Source organism: Rhinatrema bivittatum, chromosome 1 (genome assembly GCF_901001135.1).
Source record: "Rhinatrema bivittatum chromosome 1, aRhiBiv1.1, whole genome shotgun sequence".
In the NCBI taxonomy this organism is placed as follows: domain Eukaryota; kingdom Metazoa; phylum Chordata; class Amphibia; order Gymnophiona; family Rhinatrematidae; genus Rhinatrema; species Rhinatrema bivittatum.
The window spans coordinates 517,851,376-517,874,581 of NC_042615.1; the positions used below are offsets into that span (position 1 = coordinate 517,851,376).

The following is a 23,206-nucleotide window of genomic DNA, read 5'->3' on the forward strand; positions in this document are numbered from 1 at the left end:
ATGCATGCCTATGGAGAATATTAACAGGAGCAGGAGGAGGTGTTATACTTCTGCTCCCTTCAATTATCACAGCATTTACACCAAAATTAATGAAACAACAAGGGCTGCATCTAGAGACCCCAGATCCTATTTGCTCTCCGTTACCCTCTCACATCTAATCTCTCCAATCCAGATTTTATAAAATCCAAAAGATGTGCAGGCTTCCATTTTAGTGTCAGGATGTTCCACAACCCATACCAGGACAAGAGGGTATGTTAGCTCCTCGACCAAACAGTGAAGTTGATGAAGGATTTGTTTCTCTTTGGCTAAGAATAAGGAGAGTACCTTCCAACCTCTCCTTTCCAGGGTATTACACTTACTTTCATGAGGAGCATTCTCAGGCCTCCCAACACCCATATACATGTCATCAGAACCCCTGCTAAGTGGTTCTAGCCCATGGCATTCACTTGCAGTGGATTCTAGCCAGTCAAAGGATGTGCACCAGGATATACCCCCCCGAAACGACCAAAAACCCCTTCTTGGTATCTGTCTTAAACATTGAGGTCCTGGATTATTGTTCCCTCATTTCCAGTCTCTGAAGAGGGATCGGGATTTCAATCTGACCCCATCCTAGAACCTCCTGAAGACTCGTCTCCATTGAAAGACCTTTCATACAGCAGGTTTCGGGACAAGTTGGGAAAAGCGCTCAGCATTAATGTACACAACAAAAAAACATCCTGTGCAAAGATCTGTCTCCTCTTTCTGGGCACACCTGTGGAGCCAGCAGCTATCCTAATTCATAATATACTACAAGAAGTGCATTAAAGAATGTGGGAAAATCTTATTTCCTGTGCCCTAGTTGCAAGGAAACTAACCTCAAATATAGTATGCAAAAATTCTCTGGGTTTGATAGTGCAATATCCTGTACATACCCAGATGAGTCCAGACTAATGGGTTATGCACTCCCACCAGCAGATGGAGTCAGAGAGCAAAGCTTCGAGGCACTAGTATCCCATGTGTGCCACCTGCAGCTCATCAGTATTTCTCTGACTCCAGCAGATGGTGGTCGTGTATACCTGCAGCTCTGTGTGAGACAGATTTTTCTTACTCCCTGCGGTGCTAGGTTCAGTGTCTGGGCCATCCCTCAGGTAGAGCCAGGCGAACAGGGGGTTGGTTAACCCTGGCAGTGCTAGCCCGTGTGGTTCTGGGTCCTCTGATAGCCAGGGGACTGGCTCCCTCAGCGACCCGAAAGCTCCCCCTCAGTGTCTGTGGTAAGGGAAGTAGCCCCTTTGGGGATTTTTTTCTATTATTCTTAGGTTAGGCTTTATTTTTTTCTGTTACTAGAAGTTAGTTTTAGTGTTTTAAAAAAAAAACCAAAAAACCTTCAAGTTTTTTCCTGTTCGTCCTTATTTCGGGAATTAGATGGTTTTTTTGTCAATTTATACTTTGCTTGGGTATCGATAAATACTGATGAGCTGCAGGTGGCACACTTGGGATACCAGTGCCTTGAAGCTTTGCTCTCTGACTCCATCTGCTGGTGGGAGTGCATAACCCACTGGTCTAGACTGATCTGTGGTATTACAGGAACGAAAATTAGGTAAGAACCAATTTTCCTTTTCCGTTGCTAAGCAGGCTAATAAGGTGGGTGATATCATCCAGCTTGCATGTTGCAGCTTTGCAGCTGATGCTCTCATTGATGCAGCATTGACGCATTTAGCCAGTCTTCACAATGTGACTCAAGCAAAAATAAGGGAAGTACTCACAACCATATTTCACTTCAAAGCATCCCATATTCAAGCTGCTCTGCCAACTTAGTTGTATACAAGCCATCCTATTTCTTAAGTGAAAGGGATCAGACTGCCCCTTCCCCTACAATTAGTAGACCTCTTCCTCCCCAAGCTACTGTTGTATGGCTTCCGGCTAGAGACATCGGACCAAATCTGTCATGCTTATCTCCAGCAGGCTGCAGCTTCAGACACAGGAGAGCCTATCCTGGTACCTGAGGAAGATGTCCAACTGCCAGGCCAGAGGACACAACACTTAATCAGATCACCAGCATAGTATAAGATTTCTTTGCCACCTTAATTTAAGGGGTCAGAAGGACCTCTCCAACCTGTTTGTTCTACTATTGCTGCAGCCATCCCTGACAAGGGAGCCCCTTGTTCAACACTTCATCAGAACCTTTGATTCGGGGTTCTTTATCATCCCACTCTATTGCAGCAGAGTTTGGTCATTCAAAAGTACTGAATCAAGCTAGTCCAGCTCACAGTCCACTTGATGACCCTCCTGGTTCACCTTCTTCCTCTCTTCAGTCCTGAGTGAGTGAGTCTATGCCATTTGGTTTCAGAAGAAGACTCTACAGGGATCCCTTCTGACCCACTGCCTATTGTACTCAATCGCACTTCTCCACTAAAAAACATCCTCTTCTTGAAATTTGTGGAAAAGATGGGACTCATTCTGAATGTCCATGTCAAGAAAGATCATGGACCCCCATTCTGAGCTTCTTCAGATTTTCAACACGCAGTCTAAACCAATGGCCCTTCCAGTCCATAGTGTTCTCAGCTTGCTTCAGATATGGATGTAGGAAACTTCTATATCCAGTCTCCCCAATTGCTAAGAAACAGGAGGTGGTTGATTTCTCTATGAAGAAAGCAAATAAAACACTGATTCCAATTCCACTCTGGGAAAAGATCACAGGCTCCTAGCTTCAGTGCTTCCTGCTCACATTACTATTAAGCAATTCTATATAATGCAGTACATACATGACTGCATTCAGAAGCTAAAGCCTTTCCTTCAACCATAATCTAGTTTTCGTTATCCTCACTTTATGAATGCAGAGGGAAGCGATCTGTGTATTCATTGTGGATATCCTGAAAACCAGGCCTTTTTGTGGCTTTTGAGGATTGGAGTTGGCCACCCCTGTACTAGTCTTATCTCGAAAACCTTCAGCTAGAAGTAATTTTGCCTTCAAATGGAATAGATATGCAAGATGGTACCAACAACATGCATTGCACACATTTTTTTGCAGACCTAAGTATCTTCTGAAATACTTGCTCCATCTTTGATTTAGTTCACCTTAGTGCTATAGCAGTATACCATACTCAAGTATATAGCAAACTGATCTCTGCGCATTCACTGATCTCATTAGAGTAGTGAGCTGCAAAGCAAGGAAGCCAGGGTTCAAATCCCACTGCCACTCCTTCTGACCTTGAGCAAGTCACTTTAAGAACATAAGAAATTGCCATGCTGGGTCAGACCAAGGGTCCATCAAGCCCAGCATCCTGTCTCTAACAGAGGCCAAACCAGGCCACAAGAACCTGGCAATTACCCAAACACTAAGAAGATCCCATGCTACTGATGCAACTAATAGCAGTGGCTATTCCCTAAGTAAAATTGATTAATAGCCATTAATGGACTTCTCCTCCAAGAACTTATCCAAACCTTTTTTGAACCCAGCTGCACTAACTGCACTAACCACATCCTCTGGCAACAAATTCCAGAGCTTTATTGTGCGTTGAGTGAAAAAGAATTTTCTCCATTGCCTCAGGTACAAACTTAGGGCCTGATTTACTAAGGTTTTTCTCCCATTCTGTGTCTGAGAAACATGCCTGGTAAATAAGGCCCTTAGATTGTAATCCCTCTGGGGATAGGGAAATACCTACAATACATGAATGCAGTCTGTTCTGAAGTGCCAAAAGTTGGAATATAAAACTATTAATAAACAAAAGGTCTATATTTCACAGATTTAAAGTCTGCAATTCGCAATAGCATCAATGCAGATTACAACCGAAATATACAAATCTGTCTATGGCATATCAAGCCTCCAGTACAAAAACCACCTGTCCGTGGGTCCTGAAAATCTTGTCCCAACTAATGAAGCCCTCCTTTGAACCAATGGCATCTGCTTTCTTAAAGTATTTGACATGGAAGGTACTATTTCTCATTGCAGTGACTTCTACTAGAAGGGTCAGTGAACTCTAAACTCTTGTCTGTTAAGCTTACATGCAATTCTTTCACAACAAAATGGTTCTCTGTACCCATCCAAACTTTATGACCAAAGTAGTCTCCACTTTTCATATCAGCCAATCCATCATGCTACCTATTTTAATTCCAAGGCCCCATGCGCATGAAGGTGAAAAAGCCCTTCATAATGTGGACTGCAAAAGGGCTTTAGTATATTACAAGAAATGAACTCTGCTGCATCCTAAAACCCCCCAATTGTTCATCTTGTACAATCCCATCAGGCTGGATGTAGCGGTTGCCAAACTTACTTTTATCTAATTGGCTGGCTGAATGCATTCACCAATGCTGCACCTTAGCAGGACTGTAACACTCTGTGAAGACTCATCAAGTGAGAGCCATGGCTGCTTCTGTTAATAGTCAAGAAGTGCCCTTCAAGGATATTTGCAAAGCTGCAACTCAATCATCAGTTCACACTGTTACATCTCAACTTTGAAAGACTTGATAGTAAATTTGGACAAGCAGTTTTGCAAAACCTTTTCTAGCTGTAGTGTACTCTCATATTGGTTACTTACTCAGTAATTGCTCCACTGCAACCCTAAGCTTGGGACTCCCACATGTAATAGATAATTCAGTCTGCTTATTGACAATGTTAAGCGCCAGGCCATTCTTTATTACGCTTATGTCCAGGGGTACAAGAACTCTTAGGTTTTTGTAGAAAGCATAATTTTTTATTGAACAATATAAGTATTCTTGGGAGATGCTGATGCCATGCTTCTGACAAACAGACCACCAGCATCTCATCGTATACAGGAAGTGATCCTTCTTTTATAGATAACATACAATATTGTACTGGGTTAGATTCTAGAGTTGCGTGACTGCCTAGAGCAGGGGTGGGCAATTAATTTTCCCATGGGGCCGCATGAGAAATTGGGATGGTTTTAGAGGGCCGGACTAATATAATTAACTCAGTTCTCAATAGCCCTACTTATGAAAAGACAGCAGTTTACCACCAATGCATGTCCTCTGAGAAAACACAACAAATAAAACCGATACAAACGCTTACATGCTAGCAAAATATCTCATCTCGGTAACAGACACAGAACCGACCTAACATACTCCCAAGATCTGTAGTAATGCACATAAACTAATCCGCACACAGTTACACCTGTATTATGGAATACACTCAAACAGGAGCAACCCTATCTATGAAAAGGCAACACTACAAATATTAAATCAGGTCCTAAAAACCAATACACCTCTTATTAGGAAAACAGAACTAGCAAGCACTATAGATCCCCACACAGAAATAATTGTAAAACTATACTAATAAGCAGAATAAATGTTTCAAAACAGCTATGAACAGAATAACATCCAACAATTAAAAACTCATAAAAACTATTAAACATTCTCCAAACACCAATAAAATATTTCAAAAAAGCAGACATCACACAATTAAAATGGCAGTCAAGAAAAATAAACTTAAAGCCACCTTTACTTACCCCCTCCAGCAGCTCTCCTACTCCCCTTCCCTGCAGGCCGTGGCACACACCAGAAGCAGCAGTAGAAGCTAAGCTCTATACTTATGGTCCTCTTCCTTAGTGCCCATGTCTCTCACACACACACCATACCAGTCATGCCCCCATGACCAGTTTCTGTCTCTCACACACCAATCATCTCCCAAACAGTCTTTGGCACACACACACCAGTCACCTTCCTGAACAGTTTCTCTCATGCCACACACACACACACAGGCTTCCCTCTCCCGTGTTCTACTTACATATATGGTCTTCTCACTCTCATAATCACTTTCTCTCTCTCTCTCTCTCTCTCTCTCTCTCTCTCTCTCTCTCTCACACACACTCACTCACCAGTCTCTCACTCCCATGCTTGTTCTCTCCACATGCACCTCATTCCCATAATCACTTTCTTTCTCTCTCTCACACACACACACCAGTCTCTCACTCCCATGTTCTCTTTCAGATATACAGGCTTCTCCCTCCCATGATGTGTCTCACACACACCCAGGTTTCTCACTCCCATGCTCACTCTTCACATGCACAGGCTTCTCATTCCCATAATCACTTTATTTCTCTCTCTCTCTCTCACACACACACACACCAGTCACCTGATCTCACTCATGCACACACACACACAGGCTTCCCACTCCCAAGTTCTCTTTCAGATATACAGGCTTCTCCCTCCCATGCTGTGTCTCACACACACCCAGGTTTCTCACTCTCATGCTCACTCTCTTCACATGCACAGGCTTCTCATTCCCATAATCACTTTCTCTCTGTTACACACACACCAGTCTCTCTCATTTCCATGCTCACTCTCCACATGCACAGGCTTCTCATTCCCTGAATCACATTCTCTCACATTCACACACACCAGTCTTTTTCTCTCACACACACAGTCACCTTACCAAGCAGTCTGTCTCTCTCATGCATGCACACTCACCCAGGTTTCTCACTCCCATGCTTTCTTTTACCCCCACAACACCAGGCTTCTTACGCCCATGCTTTCCCACATACCCAGACTTCTCACTTCCATGCTTTTTCTCTCTTACACACACACACATCAGTCACCTCCCTGACTAATGTCTCACACTCTCACATATACATCAGTCATCTCCCTGAGCAATCACTTTCATTGTCTCTCACATACACACACACATCAGCTCTCTGACCAGTCAATCACACACAGGCTGGCTGGCTGCTTCTCACTCTCTCTTACTCACTTCCTCTTCCCCCCCCCCCCCCCCCGAGCACAGATGGGAGCTGCAGCAGCCCCCGCAGGCCAAGAAAGAAGAATCCCATCGGCCGCGGGAGGCTCATGCTGCTGACTCCTTTCTCGATTACCGGCTGCTTCAATTGCTCGGGGACAGACGCTGCAGCCGACGCGGCACGGCTCTTTCTCCTTCCCACGCACCGCTCCATGTATCACTTCCTGTTCCGGGTCACGGGAGGGGGGGTGCAGGCGCGGGAAGAAGAAAAGGCCAGCCACGGGTGCCACAGCTTCTAAAACCGCTGCCGTTACCACTGGGCTTGAATGTGCTGACAGCCCAGCGGCAACGGCAGCGGGAGAGACCGGGAGCGCGCACCGCGGACCGGCAAAAAACTCCCACGGCCCGGTCCCGGTCTGAGGACTGGTGGTTGGGGACCCCTGAAAAAAGACCACGAAAGGCGGAACTGTGACATACCGTATTTTTCGCTCCATAAGACGCACCTGACTATAAGACGCACCTAGGATTCAGGGGGGGAAAATAAAAAAAAAAAAAAAATTTGTGCTAAACCGGCTCTGCGTCTGGGCGTCTTATGGAGCAAATTAGGGGAGTGCATAGTTTTGTTTTTTTTTTCTCCCCATTTTGTTTTCGGGTCTGGGGAGGGCCATTTCGGTCCACTCCCCAGATCAGAAAACTTTTCTTTCTCTGGGAACCCCCACCCTCCTGACCCCCCCCCAAGACCTGCCGACTTAATTTACTGCAACCCCCCACCCTCCTGACCCCCCCAAGACCTGCCAAACGTCCCTGGTGGTCCAGCGGGGGTCCGGGAACGATCTCCTGGGCTTCAGCCGTCGGCTGCCAGTAAACAAAATGGCGCCGACGGCCCTTTGCCCTCACTATGTCACTGAGACCGACCAATAGCAGCGGTCGGTCCCAGTGACATAGTGAGGGCAAAGGGCCGTCGGCGCCATTTTGTTTACTGGCAGCCGACGGCCCACACCCAGGAGATCGTTCCTGGTCCCCCGCTGGACCACCAGGGACGTTTGGCAGGTCTTGGGGGAGTCAGGAGGGTGGGGGGGTTTGTTAGATTTTTTTTTTTTTTTTTTTTTTAATATTCGCTCCATAAGACGCACATACATTTCCCCCCCACTTTTGGGGGGAAAAAAGTGCGTCTTATGGAGCGAAAAATACGGGTATGTAGGAAAGAAACTCGAGCGAAGACACGCTGTCCGATTGGCCGGTCCTTGCCCAGCACCGGCCAATCGGGCAGCGTGCCTTCGCTCGAGTCACTCCCTCCTCCCCACCGGACGCTGTAAAAAAAAAAAAAACCAGTTCATTCTCCGCTCCCTCGCTCCCCGATTGGCCGGCCAATCGGGGAGCGGAGAATGAACTGCTGCCTTCCCTCTGCAAGGGAAGGCAGCAGTGCCTCATTCCCCGTCTGCTCTCAGCAGTGGGCGGGCCGGTCACATACCGTAGGCAGGCCGGATTCAGCCCGCGGGCCGCCCCTTGCCCAGGTCTGGCCTAGAGAATAATTCACATTGGTTGTCATGTCAACAGCATGATAAGATCATCCCTAAACTGCCCTGATTACTTCTCCCAGGTGGGGCCCATTTACCATCACTCTCTAGATAGTCCTTTGTTCTGTTAAAATCTTGCTGGTCAGGGCAGTTAACACATCTGAGGTTGTGTTTATAGAAACCCCTGAGAGAGAGTGCTTCTATTGTGATAGTAGAGCCTGAAGTTCCCTCCGTTGGCTTCTGCAGTGTGTGACCCTATAATTAGGCATCACAGTATGGAGCCAGCTTTGACTGCCTGTCCAGATGTCCTGGGAATTTTGCAAGTCATGCTTAGAGTTCATACAGCCAAGGCAGGCTAAGAAAGCAAAGGATTCTGGGTCAATTGCCCTTCTCCATATTGGTTTTCTGTTCAGGCACACTCATCAACAGCAAAAGCAAGTTTGCTTACCATAAAGGGTGTTTTATATATAGATAGCAGAATGAATTAGCCATGGATCCCAGGTTATTGGACAATTTTGGTAAGTGTTTTCCCGTCTATAAGCAGGCTGAATTAGCGATGCTGTCTGGGACGTCCCTCCGGGCAGCCTGGGCAAAGCTTCACAAAGATCACAGAGCTTTGGCTCTGTGCAGCTGCATGTACTTACCCGCGCGGCACCATCTTCCTCTTTCAGTCTGTTTTTTTTTTTGGGGGGGGGGGGGTTCCGCTCTGCGAGCTGCATATGGAGATTTGCTTCTGTCTTCAGAAGATTTCAAGTTTTGGGTTTTTTTTCCCTTCAACAAAAGCACTTTTAAGTGCTACAATGGCTCCGAAGCTGCCTGGCTTTAAATATTCCCAGTGCAGCAAGATAATGTCCGTTACATACGGACACAATTACTGTTATATTTGTCTAGGCATGGACCATGACCAGTCCTATTGCCCGGACTGTGGTCATATGTCACCCCAGGCCCAGCGCTAGCTGGTACAGAAGATTGCCCGTCGGAGAGGAGAACTCGGGGTCCTATGCCCCAATGTCTGAGCAGCTGTCGGCCCACTTCTCACCGGGTCCCAGCACAGATCGGCCAGAGAAAGCCAGGAGGACCTCCTCCCTTTGGCCATTCGGTGCAAAAACGGGACAGGCAGGTCACCCCGCCAAAGTGCATCCACGCCTCAGCGAAGTGTCGGGAGATGCACTGAAGAAGCCGTTGCAAAAATCTCTCGGCCAGTGTCGTGGAAACCCTCACCTGAGGCAGGCCCTGAATCTGGCTACTAGGTGTTGCCCTTAAGCAATGAGCACAACTCCCTCCCCACCCTGGGGGCTAGATGATGCCTTTGCAGTACCCCTAGCTGGTCTGGGGAGCAGAAGACCCAACTTGGGGATCGAAGGCATGTCTGTGCCCAACACTGCCATTGAGTCAGTCCTCAGCAAATTTTCATGATGCCCTAAATAGATTTGTGACCTTATTTGGCATGTAATTTTACTTAAATATGTAATTTAAAAATATTAATTTCTCACATTGATCCTCAGTTTTTCAAGTAGCCAAATAGTTGAACTGAAGTATTTGGTTGGGGGGGAAATCAGACATTTAATGTGATTTAAATATTATGCTGAAATAAATTCAGTTTTATGTGGAAAGAGATGTATTTATATTTTATTGGTATACCAATAAAAATAGAGTACATAGCATGTACTTCTCTTACACTGTTTAAATGTAAGGGTAAAAAAGCCAAAGGCACTAAAAACTAATTCTTATTTTAGTACACCTAAAGAGTGCATGGTTGATATGCCATAATTGTCTGATCATACACTTCCACAAAGTTTAACTTCTTCTGAGATCATTGTGGCACTTCCATTTTCACTGTCACTATCTGCTGATTCTTTGATACTACATATTCCATTTCAGAATCAAATTGAGGCAAATCTGAACCACATTTTTCACTACACAGTGGCTTTACCAATGAGTATATAATCAAGGGCAGCTTATCTTTCTGCATCTTCACCAACTATGCAAAAGTGCAAGATTCTGAGAAATAGAAACTAAAATAGCAATCCTCTTAAAATAGCAATCCTCTTTTTAACTTTATTAAGCCAAAAACCTTTCAGTTCTATTCACAAGAAACTGCAGTTAGTGGAATGCCTAGGATCCTTAGAACAATCCTGGACAACAATTGGGAATTAGAGTAGCGTTTTTTTTACAGTGTAAGAGGAGACACTCTGCTGCCTTGCCAAATGATGTCTTTGCTCCAATGTTTTTCTTTTGTGTGATACTCTGCAATGTCTGCCAGTGTTGGGGACATTTTTACCTAATAACATAGCAGGTGATGGCAGATAAAGACCAAATTGACCCATCTAGTCTTAATAACTTTAATATTTGTATTCATAGCAGTAATCAGTCTTCTAATGTCCTCTGGTGAGGATCCAGGTTTGCTGCCAGACGAACTGTTTTGCTGCTGTTTTCTTGAATAGAGGTACTCCTGGTGGAATTATGCACAAAAAAATTAAAAATTTTGTGCACAAAAACTTAAAATTCTTCAAACTTGATATTGGTCAAAACACAATTAATACAGAAAAGTTATTACTTAAGAGATGCAGAATTTCCCTAGAAATTCACTGTAAGTGTCCCTTCCACTCGCTCTCTCTACTCCCCTGGCCACTTTGCTCTCTCAGGCCCCAACTCTTCCACCTGCCAGTATCTCTCCCCTCTAGGCTCAATCCTTCCACTCTATCGCCAGTCCCAGAGTTTGACCCCATTCTCAATACTACCCCTCACATAGGCTCCCTCTATCCCTTCCTCTCTAGTTCACATACACACACCCTCCATACAGACTCCCTCATTCTCTCGCACACATATGTCCCCTCATACAGGATCCCTCTCTCTTGCATATACCCCCACACGAGCTCCCTTTCTCTCTCACAGATACATCCTCACAGAGGCTATCTATGTCTCTCTCTCATATGCACCCCTTCACACAGGCTCTGTATCTCACACACACACAGGCTAGCACCCTCACATACACACGCGCTCCCAATCTCTCTCTCTCTCGCGCACACACACACACACACACACACTATCCCTTCACACAGGCTAACACCCTCACATACACACGATCCCTTTTTCATCCACATACGCTTCCAATCTCTCTCTCTCTCACTCACACACACACACACACTCCTTCACAATCTCCTCATATAGGCTCCCTTTCTTCTCACTCACACACATTCACTCTTACCGGGACCTTCATCTTTGCCACAAGCGGAGCACACTCCGTTCGGCTCATGGGGGCCTTCATTTTCGCTGTGAATGGCACGCTGGGGCCTTCATCTATGCATGCTTTGTTTTGCGGCATGCAAAATTCCCCCCCCCCCCCCAATTCTGCCTGAGGGGGGTAATTCTACACTCCACAGTAGCGCAGAATTCCCCCAGGACTAAATAGAGGTGAAGAAGGCAAAGGTTCAATTAGATTTTCATTCAGCTGTTGAATATTTCTAGAATATTTGAAAGACTTGGTGAATCTCCAGATTTCTTGAAGCATTTGAAATCAGTAGTAGAAAATTGAATGCTCCTTGATCTCAAACTCTGGATGCATCATTGTCATTCTGCTTCCAAATGTTCAGGAGAATAATATGGGATATTGTCATTTACTTAAGTACAATGCAAACAGTTCTTTATGCACTTATCTAGTTTCTCTTAAGTGTACTTCCATTGCTTTTTTCAATAATTTCTGCAACATCTGATTAGCAACATAGTAATGTTTAATATCTTCATAATTGCTTAGCAGCTCACTTTATCACACTTACAATATTCTTTGCCAGAACATTCAACCCATGAGCAATATTACCAAATAGCATTAGATGCAGCTATTATTACCCAGATTACCAGTTACAAGGGTTTGTATCCTGCAAGGATCTGCATTTTCAATCTCTTCACTCAGTAATTTGGCTATGTGTTCATCTGTATAAGTAAATTTGATGGTAATTGCTTTCAGAAGTATTGTTTAAGGTGTTATAACATTATTCAATAAAGGATTTCTTGATATATCAGTCTGACATTGTTGGTGATTCTTCTTGACCAGTCCTTTGACTAACCATTCCATGGAAAAATAAAGTATGGAGAATGTTCTCCCCATATCTGATTAATAGTTTGAAATATCTATTGCTCTAAGATGAAGAAAAGATGAAATGGGAATGTTTTGACTTGTCCCCTAGTTTGCAAATTTAGTCAAAAGATTATGTGCTTTTATTAATTACACTGTTATAATTATATTCCTTTTTTTTTTTTTTAATTTTAAAGGTACGGCATTCGCCCTGAAAATGTGATTATTTATGGCCAAAGCATAGGAACAGTTCCATCGGTGGATCTTGCTGCTCGATATGAAAGTGCTGCTGTTGTTCTTCATTCTCCTTTGACCTCTGGGATGCGGGTTGCATTCCCTGATACAAAGAAGACTTATTGCTTTGATGCATTCCCCAAGTGAGTTAAGTTGCAGTTGATTTTAGAACCAACTGAAATAATATGAAAACATTTTTACATAAAGGGAAAGTGTTTGGTGCAGTATTTGTATGTCATTAAGACTTTATGTACTTTGCAGTCTGCATTTTGGTTTTGACAAGACCCTTTATTTTGAGCCCAGAATTTTAATATGCTTTATTTGTATTGCCTCATTGTATCTATCCTCAAAAATGATTCTTTTTTATGTAGCCACTTCTATAAACTTTTTTCTTTTTTTTATCAACCTGGAATAATAAAACCTAAGCTATTCCTTTTGGGACTCTTTTCCCCAAGGAATGTGGAAAGAAGTTTTGAACTCTAAATTTTAAAACACATTAGAATGCTAGTAAATCTGATTTGAGACAGTTTCAAACATTAAGGAGAAGATCAAATGAGGACTATACAATATTGCACCTTCTCCATAGCAATAATTAAATATTAAGGCACAATAAGGACTGCAGATGATTACAACTATTCTATTCACCCCTTATGTAAGAATATCACAAGAAGAGGTTGAATAAAGAGGGGATACATACTTCTCACAGGACAAGCAGGATGGTAGTCCTCACAGGATGGAGCCCAATCACGGAACACTTTTGTCAAAGTTTCTAGAACTTTAACTGGCACCTACTGGGCATGCCCAGCATGGCACTAAACCTGCAGCCAGCAGGGGTCCCCCTTCAGTCTTCTTTTTTTCCATGCAGCAATAGTCACGCGGGTTAAGGAGCTCCACAGAGATTCCTGACAGGAATTTTCCTCACGGAATTACTAAAAACTTTCATACCCCACAGGGGTCCCTCCGAAATTTTGACTCCACGGTACTCCGGTAAGTTGTTTGTTTTTTTTTACCCGGTTTCGATCGATTCCCGTCTAGTTTGGCCCTCGCGGCCTACTGGTCGTCGACCGTACCGCGGCTAAATTTTTCAAAGGCCATGGCATTGGGGTTCCGTTGGTTCCCGGACTGTACTCGTACCATGTCCATTACAGACCCGCATAAAGTCTGTGTAATGTGTCTCTGGTGTGAGCATGATGTCCTGACTTGCACCAAATATGCCTTAATGACAACAAAAGGTTGCAAGGCCAGAATGGAGAAAATGTAACTTCCATTCTCAAACTCTGACGCCATCAATTGCATCAACGTCATCTGAACCGGCACCATCCACTTCACGCCAGTATCGGCCACCGGTCTGTGACCGTCCGGCGTAGATGACTTATCGGCCTTCAACTACCTCTATTCCCCCTCAGGACCGAGGGGATCGTAGAGAAAAACATCGACACCGCAAGTCTCGGACAATCGAGGAAGGAAAATCTTCGACCTCGCCATCGTCCGAGCCGCCATCGAAGAAACCCCTTCCAAAAAAGGCACCGACCCTTTCTGCGACCAAGTCACCAAGGCAACCCTCACCCAGACGGGGTATCGGGAACCGCGACTCCACCTTTAACGGTGGTCCCCTCCGTCTATGCCTCTTCCTCCTTCTTCCCTTCCGGAGCCGGGGCTGCTTGCTCCAGGTCTCCGTGAAGAACTGGACCGGATGGTTCAGGAGGCCATCGATAAGGCGATGCACAGACTCCAAGTTCCTCCGCCACCGAAACCGGTGCCGATTGTGGAACTGACCACCGATCCGATTCCGGCAGCACTGGCACCGCTGCTCTCGAAGATGGAAGCGCTTATAGCCGCTTTGTCACCGATGGCTCCGGTGCCTTCCCCGCTTACTCTGTCATCGCGAGGGGAAACACCGTTCCGCATTCCTCCATCGGGAGTTCTTCTGATGCCGATGCGCCCATCAGCTCCACCTATCCATCCCTCGATGCCTGCACCGGTGCCCTCGATGCCTTCATCTGTGCTTCCAGCATTTCCCTCGATGCCTTCGGAACCTAGACCGGGACCTTCAGGAATACCATCTTCCCATCCTTCTCAGGCTCCTAGAGGGGCAGGACTTGATCCCTATGACACCTGGACAGACTATTCTTCTCAAGACACAGATGACTTGCCATCGCCACCTTCTCCTACTGAAAGCAGGAAGAGTTCTCCTTCAGAAGACCTATCCTTCATAAATTTTGTGAAGGAAATGTCTGAATTGGTTCCCTTCCAATTGCAGACTGAACAAGATGACAGGCATCAAATGATGGAGCTGTTACAATTCCTGGATGCTCCCAAGGAAATAACCTCCATCCATATTCACCAGGTTCTTTTGGATCTCCTCAAAAAGAACTGGGAACACCCTGGTTCTGTTGCTCCAATCAACAGAAAAGCTGATACCACTTATTTGGTCCAGTCAGCCCCAGGATTCCAGAAACCTCAGCTGGATCACCAATCTGTGATTGTAGAATCTGCCCAAAAAAGGGAAAAAAGATCAAAACCCCACTCTTCCTTTCCCCCAGGTAAGGAACAGAAATTCCTGGATGCCATTGGCTGGCATGTCTTCCAGGGATCGATGCTTCTCTCTCGGATCGCCTCCTACCAGCTATATATGATCCAGTACAACAGGGTCTTATTCAAGCAGATGCAGGACTTTGCAGAGTCCCTGCCTCAGCAATTCCAAGAACAACTTCAAACCCTAGTACACAAGGGTTTTGAGGCAGGGAAGCATGAAATAAGATCTTCTTATGATACCCTGGAAGCGGTGTCAAAGATATCTGCAACTGCTATTTCGGCAAGAAGATGGGCCTGGCTTAAGTCTTTGGACTTGCGCCCTGAAGTACAAGACAGATTATCGGATCTGCCCTGCATAAGAGACAACCTGTTTGGGGAACAGATTCAGCCGACGTTGGCGGAACTCAAGGACCATCATGAGACCCTTCACCAGCTCTCTCTGATGCCCTCTGAGTATTCCTCTAAACAGCCTTTCAGGAAGGATACTAAAAAGTCATTCTTCCGTCCAAAGAAGTCCTACCCACCACAGTCTAGGACTCGTTCCACGAGACCTTTCCAAAAAGCCCAGTCTCGTCAACCTCATAAACAAAAGCCGCAAGTAGCTCCTCAGCCAGGCCCTGCTTCCGGTTTTTGACTCCTGCATAGAGGTGGCACACAATCATCTCAGACCAGTGGGTCCTTACCATAATCTCTCAAGGTTCTCGCCTGAACTTTCTCTCCATTCCACCGGACTCCCCACCTCTGCCGGCGTGGAGAACATCCGACCACTCACTACTCCTGGAGCACGAGGTCTCCCTCCTCCTCCAGTCCAGAGCAATAGAACCAGTACCTTACTCTCAACAAGGCCTAGGATTCTATTCCCGGTACTTTCTAATCCCCAAAAAATCAGGAGGCGTTCATCCAATTCTGGACTTGCGTGCCCTCAACAAGTACCTCCACCGAGAAAAGTTCAAGATGGTAGCCTTGGGTTCCCTCCTTCCTCTTCTGCAAAGAGGAGACTGGCTCTGCTCTCTCAATCTCCAAGATGCGTACACTCTCACATTGCGATAAATCCATCTCATTGCAGGTTCCTGAGATTTCTAGTAGGCCCCAAGCACTATCAATACCGAGTGCTCCCATTCGGCCTGGCATCTGCACCACGAGTCTTCACCAAGTGCCTCGTAGTAGTAGCAGCCTTCCTCAGGACTCAAGGTGTTCATGTCTACCCCTATCTAGACGATTGGTTGATCAGGGCTCCCACTCAACAAGCTGCTCTGTTGTCCCTACGTCTTACTTTACACACTCTGATTTTGCTAGGATTTTTCGTCAACTACGCAAAATCCTGCTTAGTCCCATCTCAGACTTTTATCATTCATAGTGGCAGACTTTGACACCTTGCAACACTCCCTATTCTGTGCTGGCACAGGAATGGGCAAAGAATGTGGGATTGGCAGAAGCATGGGATGTAGGTAGCGAGCCTGTAAATATTGTAGACAAATTACAAGAGGTCCCAGTAAAAAAAGGGAAGGAACTGGAGGCAGTAGGAAGACGTGGCTGGCTTTTATTAACAGGATACAGAAACTGTCACAAAGAAAAGCACAGTTTGCAATTGAAATTAGCTGCACTAGAAAAAGAAATGGATGGTTTGCAAAAAGACAACATTATGTTGCGATGCCACTTAGTCTGCTTTCTGGGAAACTGTTTCTATTATCAAGGCAAAGGCATTTCTGCCTCGACAGCGAACTCTCTCTCATCTCTCTCGCACACCAGCTACAGTCTCAGCGCCGCACAACTGCACGCCACTTCCTTATCCTACTGGGACACATGGCATCCTCAGTATAGGTTACCCCAATGGCCCACTTGGCCATGTGTCATGCAGTGGACTCAGTCCGTCCAACCTCTTATCAACCACTGTCCACATCACCGACTCCCTCCGTCAGTCTCTAGCCTGGTGGAAAAATCAGATCAATCTCCTCCAAGGCCTGCCCTTCCAGGCTCCCGACCCTTTAATTCTCACCACCGATGCTTCCAACCTCGGCTGGGGAGCCCATGTGGCCGACTTGCAAACAGAAGGAACTTGGTCTCCAGAGGAAGCCAAACACCAAATCAATTTCCTGGAGCTTCAAGCAATCAGATATGCTCTCAGGGTATTTCAGGTCACCCTGATTCAGACAGACAACCAGGTGGCCATGTGGTACATCAACAAACAGGGAGGGACGGGCTCCTTCCTACCGTGTCAGGAAGCTGCGCAGATATGGGCGGAGGTCCTCTCCTACTCGATGTACCTCAGGGCCACCTATTTGCCGGGAGTGGACAATGTGTTGGCGGACAACCTAAGTCGCGCTTTCCATCTGCACGAGTGGTCCCTCAAGCCCTCAGTAGCGGACACAATCTTCCAACATTGGGGTTATCCTTGCATAGACCTCTTTGTGTCACCTCAAAACCGCAAGGTAGAGAACTTTTGCTCTCACTCGCAGCCAACACTCACAGCCAAGAGATGCGTTCTCCCTCTCATGGGCAACCGGTCTCCTATATGCATTCCCTCCACTTCCACTTCTCTCGAAGACTCTCGTGAAGTTACGTCAGGACAAAGGATTTATGATCCTGGTAGCACCTCACTGGCCTCGCCAAGTGTGGTATCCAATACATCAGGATCTCTCTATTCGCAGGCACATTCCCTTGGGAATGGACCCGCTTCTGTTCACTCAGAATGGCGGGTGCCTACGCCACCCCAATCTTCAAGCTTTGTCCCTGACAGCCTGGATGTTGAAAGGTTAATTCTTCAGCCACTTAACCTTTCAGAGCCAGTTTCCCATGTCCTGATTGCTTCACGGAAGCCTTCCACGAGAAAGACTTACCTATACAAATGGAACAGGTTTAAGTCATGGTGTTCTTCTCAATCCCTTGATCCCTTTACCTGTTCCACCACGAAGTTTCTGGATTATCTCTGGCACTTGTCAGAATCAGGTCTAAAAACTTCCTCCATCAGAATGCATGTCAATGCGGAGGCCGCCTTGCATAAAGGTGTCGGATGTTACTATTTCAGTACAAACCCTCGTAACACGTTTTCTGACGGGCTTGCTTCACCTCAAGCCTCCACTGCGTCCTCCAGCCCCTTCTTGGGATCTCAATCTGGTTTTGGGTCTGCTCATGAAACCACCATTCGAGCCTCTCCAATCCTATGATCTTCGCTATCTCACATGGAAAGTAATTTTTCTTTTTGCAATAACATCTGCTCGCAGAGTTAGTGAGTTACAGGCTCTAGTTACCTACCCGCCTTACACTAAACTTCTGCAGGACCGGGCAGTACTCCACACTCACCCTAAGTTCTTACCTATCGGAGTTTCACATTAATCAATCCATTATACTACCTCCCTTCTTTCCCAGGCCTCATTCCAATCCAGGAGAACAGGCTCTGCATACCCTTGACTGCAAACAGGCTCCCGCCTTCTATCTAGATCGTACAGCTGCCCACAGGAAAAGCACTCAATTGTTTGTCTCTTTGCATTCCATCAAATTGGGGCAGCCTGTGGGTAAGCAGACTCTCTCCTCCTGGTTAGCGGACTGCAGATCCTTTTGCTATCAGCAAGCAGGCATTCCGCTTCAAGACCGTGTTAAGGAACACTCTGTGAAGGCCATGGCGACTTCAGTAGAGCACCTACGCTCGGTGCCGCTTCCTGACATTTGCAGGGCTGCTACCTGGAGTTCTCTCCATACCTTTACAGCCCATTATTGCTTAGACAAGGCCGGAAGACAAGGTTCCATCTTCGGCCAGTCTGTCTTGCGAAACCTTTTTACAACTTGATGTACCAACACCCTTCCGCCTGCCCGTTAGGGTTCAGGATGCCCTCTACCAAATTCCACCCCAGTCTTTGTGCATATTGCACATCTTGGGTACATTTGGTGCATTCTTCGGACATCCTCAGCTCGGTACTCACCCATATGTGAGGACTACCATCCTGCTTGTCCTGTGAGAAAGCAAATGTTGCTTACCTGTAACAAGTGTTCTCACAGGACAGCAGGATGTTAGTCCTCACGAAACCTGCCCGCCGCCCCGCGGTGTTGGGTTTGTTACGTTTTCTTATTTTATTTTTCGGCACTTCCTGTAGCTTTAAACAAGACTGAAGGGGGACCCCTGCTGGATGCAGGGTTGTTGCTATGCTAGGCATGCCCAGTAGGTGCCAGTCAAAGTTCTAGAAACTTTGACAAAAGTGTTCCGTGATTGGGCTCCATCCTGTGATGTCACCCATATGTGAGGACTAACATCCTGCTGTCCTGTGAGAACACCTGTTACAGGTAAGCAACATTTGTTTACACCTATGACACACTTAGTGTTCTAGATGTTAATCTATCCACTTGCAGTCCCATCAGGGGTTCATTTATATAGAATTTTTAATGTTCCTGTATTGCATTTTTGCAATTTCAGTTCTCCCAGTCTTAACCATAGCTTTAGTAATAATGCATATTCAATTATATAAATGCCCTGAATTGTGAAGCAGTACTGATTAATGATATTACCTCTTCCCCTATTCCCTACTTTTCTTGTGCTTAAAATTTAGAAAGTTAAAACATGGTTCTGTCCTTCTGGTTCAATTAAACAGAAAAGCACCTAAAATATTTTTTTCTCAGGATATATTTCTGTCAGTTTCCTTTGGCTCTTATTTTGCAAATCATATGCAATCCTTTACTAGCTCATCTGATGTACTGTATTTTGGCAAAAGTAGAGTAATCTAAATTGCCTAGTTTTTGGATGGTTATGGCTGAAACAAAGGTTCAGTGGAATTTTCTAGCTGATTGATAAAGAGTAACCATTTAAGTGGAATAGAAGTTTTTGAAGATAGCATTTTAGTTTAACAAATCACCTCATTTTGGGAGTATCATTTATCCTTGTTTCATGCTTCTTTAAAAAGAAATGGAGGATGGTTAATTCCAGTGGCTCTAAACACCCTATTATGTTAGGTAGCTATCTAATTGCATTGTTTTATGTATATTTATTATTATCATATTGTACATTACCTTGGGCAAGCGCACTGGAAAGGTGATTTTATAAGTTTTAAGTGTAAAAGTTTGAAATTGGTTGTGCTTGAAACTTAGGAAAATTTCTAGATCAGGGGTACTCTGCAAGATCTACAGATGTGTATCTAGTTTTCAAAATGAGCCAAATATGCAAATAAACTGGATTCTTAGACAAAATATATGTAAATGTATCTGAGCATTAACTATGAATGTTGTAAAAATGACTAGTTTGTGGATTTTGAGGACTGGAGTTGGGTGTATGTGTTGTAGAGCATGTGTAGCTCCTTCAATTTAACCACATGGATGGTCACTTGATCCATCCATGGGATTTAATTGAACTGATATCCTTTGAGAACTACAATCATCATTTGCTTGTAATTGCTGTCAGCCAGAATACTCTTTTGATCTTCTGTTTTAGTTTATACCTGTACAGCAGTTGGTCAAATTAGATCAAATGACTTTCTTAGAAATTTATCTTTGAAAAATTAGGAAATCTTGTCTTGTATTTTGAACGTGCCATTTTGTATGTTTTGTATATTCTCTTAGTACAGTTGAATACCAAATTATTTTATCCTAGAGTATAGAAGGGGGAGGGGTATGATAGAAATTCAAACACCTCAAAGGAATTTTATAGTGCACAAGAAGCAAAACTTTCAAATAAGAGTGCTCTAGAACAAGAGGTACAGCATGAAGCTCTAAGGGAGCAACATCAAGAAATATTTCTTCATGGGAATTGTCTTGAAAAGTGACCTCATTCAAGAAAGCATGGGTTAAACAAAAGAATTCCTGGCTATAAATAAGTGAGGAAAGCCAAGGATCCATTGCAGTCTGATACTTCAGTAAGAATGGAGTTGGTCAGATTAGATGGACTGAGGTTCTTGTCTGTCATCATATTCTGTTTCTATATGTTTCTATTATCAAATAAGCAAAGAACAAATATTAAAATGTGTATTACCTTTCTTATGCCATCTTCAAGTAAATATTTGGAGTTACAGTGTGTATTTTTAATTAACAGCATAGATAAAATTTCGAAGATAACCTCTCCAGTATTGATAATCCATGGAACAGAAGATGAAGTCATTGACTTTTCACATGGTCTAGCATTATTTGAGCGTTGCCAAAGGCCAGTAGAGCCTCTGTGGGTGGAAGGAGCTGGACACAATGATGTGGAGCTTTATGGACAATACCTTGAGCGACTAAAACAGTTTGTTTCACAAGAGCTAGTAAATTTGTAATTACTATGTAAATTTGCTTGCTATATTTTGTTTCATTGGTAGACTGCAAGCCATAGTATATATTAATCATAAAACCTGAAGGTGTTTGTTTGCAAATCAGGTCAGTTGCCTTGAAAAATGTACAGGTAATGATTTGTGAACATTAGTAATGAAGGTTTTAATACCAGTATTATGAACTGGAATAACACTATCATGCAGTCAAGTTTATGTAGTTTATATATACTTATTGTGTAAAACATGTTTTCTTAGCTGTTTAAAAGAAATATGAAGCAGTACTGTATGAAATCTTAATTATGTAAAATCAGAAAGATGCTACAAAGTGTTGCCAAATGCTTCGGCATACAACATGAGTTTCTATAGTTTTTTTTTAAAACATCTCAAATATACTGTGATGTATTCTGTTGCTTAACTGTAACTAAACTGTCAATTCCAAGACTGTACCTCCTAAATTATATATTGCCAATAGCCATGATTTGAAATTGTAAGCAAATTCTAGTAAACATACGAGCATATATAAAAAGTTCACTGGCATTGGTCAAGTCTGTTATACAGAGTCTGATCAAAACAAAGATGTTTATTTAAATGAGTGATTAGCACTTTTTATTTTATTTTTTATAATTTTTTTTTTAAGTATATTGCATCTTCCATGTTACAATATGGAGATGGAGGAATTAAGATCTAATCTTTCCTTCTGCCTGATTGAACTGTAAATACAATGAAATTTCTGAACACCACTGAATTATGATGATGTGCAAGTGTCATTGAAAGGCTAGATATTAGAATAGGCAACAAAGTACTTGGGCCTGGTCAGTCAATGGACATGCATGGTTTGGTATTCATTTATGGAACCAGAGTCCAAAAATTGTTGGCTGACTCTGGTTCTGTGTATGCATATATCATGTATGTCAGTATATTTGTCTGCATCTGGTCTGCAATGTGTATATGAAACCACTAAAATGTATAAAGCTTGAAGAAATACTTTGTATACAACATTGTTTTAAACTTTGAATGCACATTGATGCAGTCGTTTGATTGTAGAAAAAACTTGAATGTTTTTGTAGTTTTTCACACATTTGTGTTCCTCCTCCTTCAGAATTACATTTTTGTTTTAAATGTAGAACCTTCAGTTTTTCTCTTGGTGGTTTTTTTGTTTAAGGGGTTTTGTTTTTTTACCATTTTCCTAATATAGTTCTAAGAGGGGAGGTTACAAAGAATGTTCATATTTTGTATTACTGTAGTAACATATTTGTAAGTTGCCCTTTTTCTCAAATCAGTTTTTCCTACATTAAACTATCAATGATAATAAATGCAGATGAATTCACAATTCATAGTTGAATTTGAATGTTCAAAAATATTGTGGTAATATTTAAGTCTTCGTTTATCTGTTCTTGTCTTTGTGGTTATGTCTGAGATCATGTATGCTTTCCTTAAATGTATTATCTATCTTGAGTATTGTGAATGCTGTGGTGGAGATGCGATAAACAGTAAAGTGGATTCCAACCATTTGCATTTTTTTTCTGAAAATTTCAAAGAACATTTCTGTCCCAAGTGCATCAGTGAAAGAGCCTTTGTGGTTTTTCCCCCCTCTGGCCTTGTTGCTGCTTTTATTTAAAGAAAAGCCTCAAACTGGAAAGTATAAAGCTTTTTTTTTTTTTTTTTTTTCTCAGAGGGCAAGCAGAATAAGTTCTTACCAGTGGATGAGGTCATCTGATAGAGCTCAGTGCTGAAGATTTACACAAAAGTTGCTAGATGCTTTTGTCATACTTAATTTGAGCATGTGCAGCACGACCGTTTCACAAGGGGGGGCCATCTCAGTCTCTTTCCATGGAGCCCCATGGTAGCAGTTTCTCAGACAAACTTTCTTTACAGTTTCCTAACTTTCTGAAGTCTCACTAAGTAGATTTTGTCGATCCATTTCAAAGTTTATTTTTTTTCTTGACCGTTGGATGTA

The 23,206-nt window shown here is 43.8% G+C and overlaps 1 protein-coding gene across 2 annotated transcripts in view; it reads left to right on the forward strand.

Moving 5' to 3' along the window:
• The window catches only part of ABHD17B (abhydrolase domain containing 17B), a 57,507-nt gene extending 34,926 nt beyond the window's left edge, over positions 1–22,581 (forward strand). For both annotated transcript variants that reach the window (XM_029612462.1, XM_029612471.1), the window contains exons 3-4: positions 12,454–12,633; positions 21,036–22,581. In XM_029612462.1, the coding sequence (XP_029468322.1) occupies positions 12,454–12,633; positions 21,036–21,255 (400 nt within the window). In that variant the 3' untranslated portion in view covers positions 21,256–22,581. The remainder of the gene's footprint in view (positions 1–12,453; positions 12,634–21,035) is intronic.
• Positions 22,582–23,206: the final 625 nt, after the last annotated feature.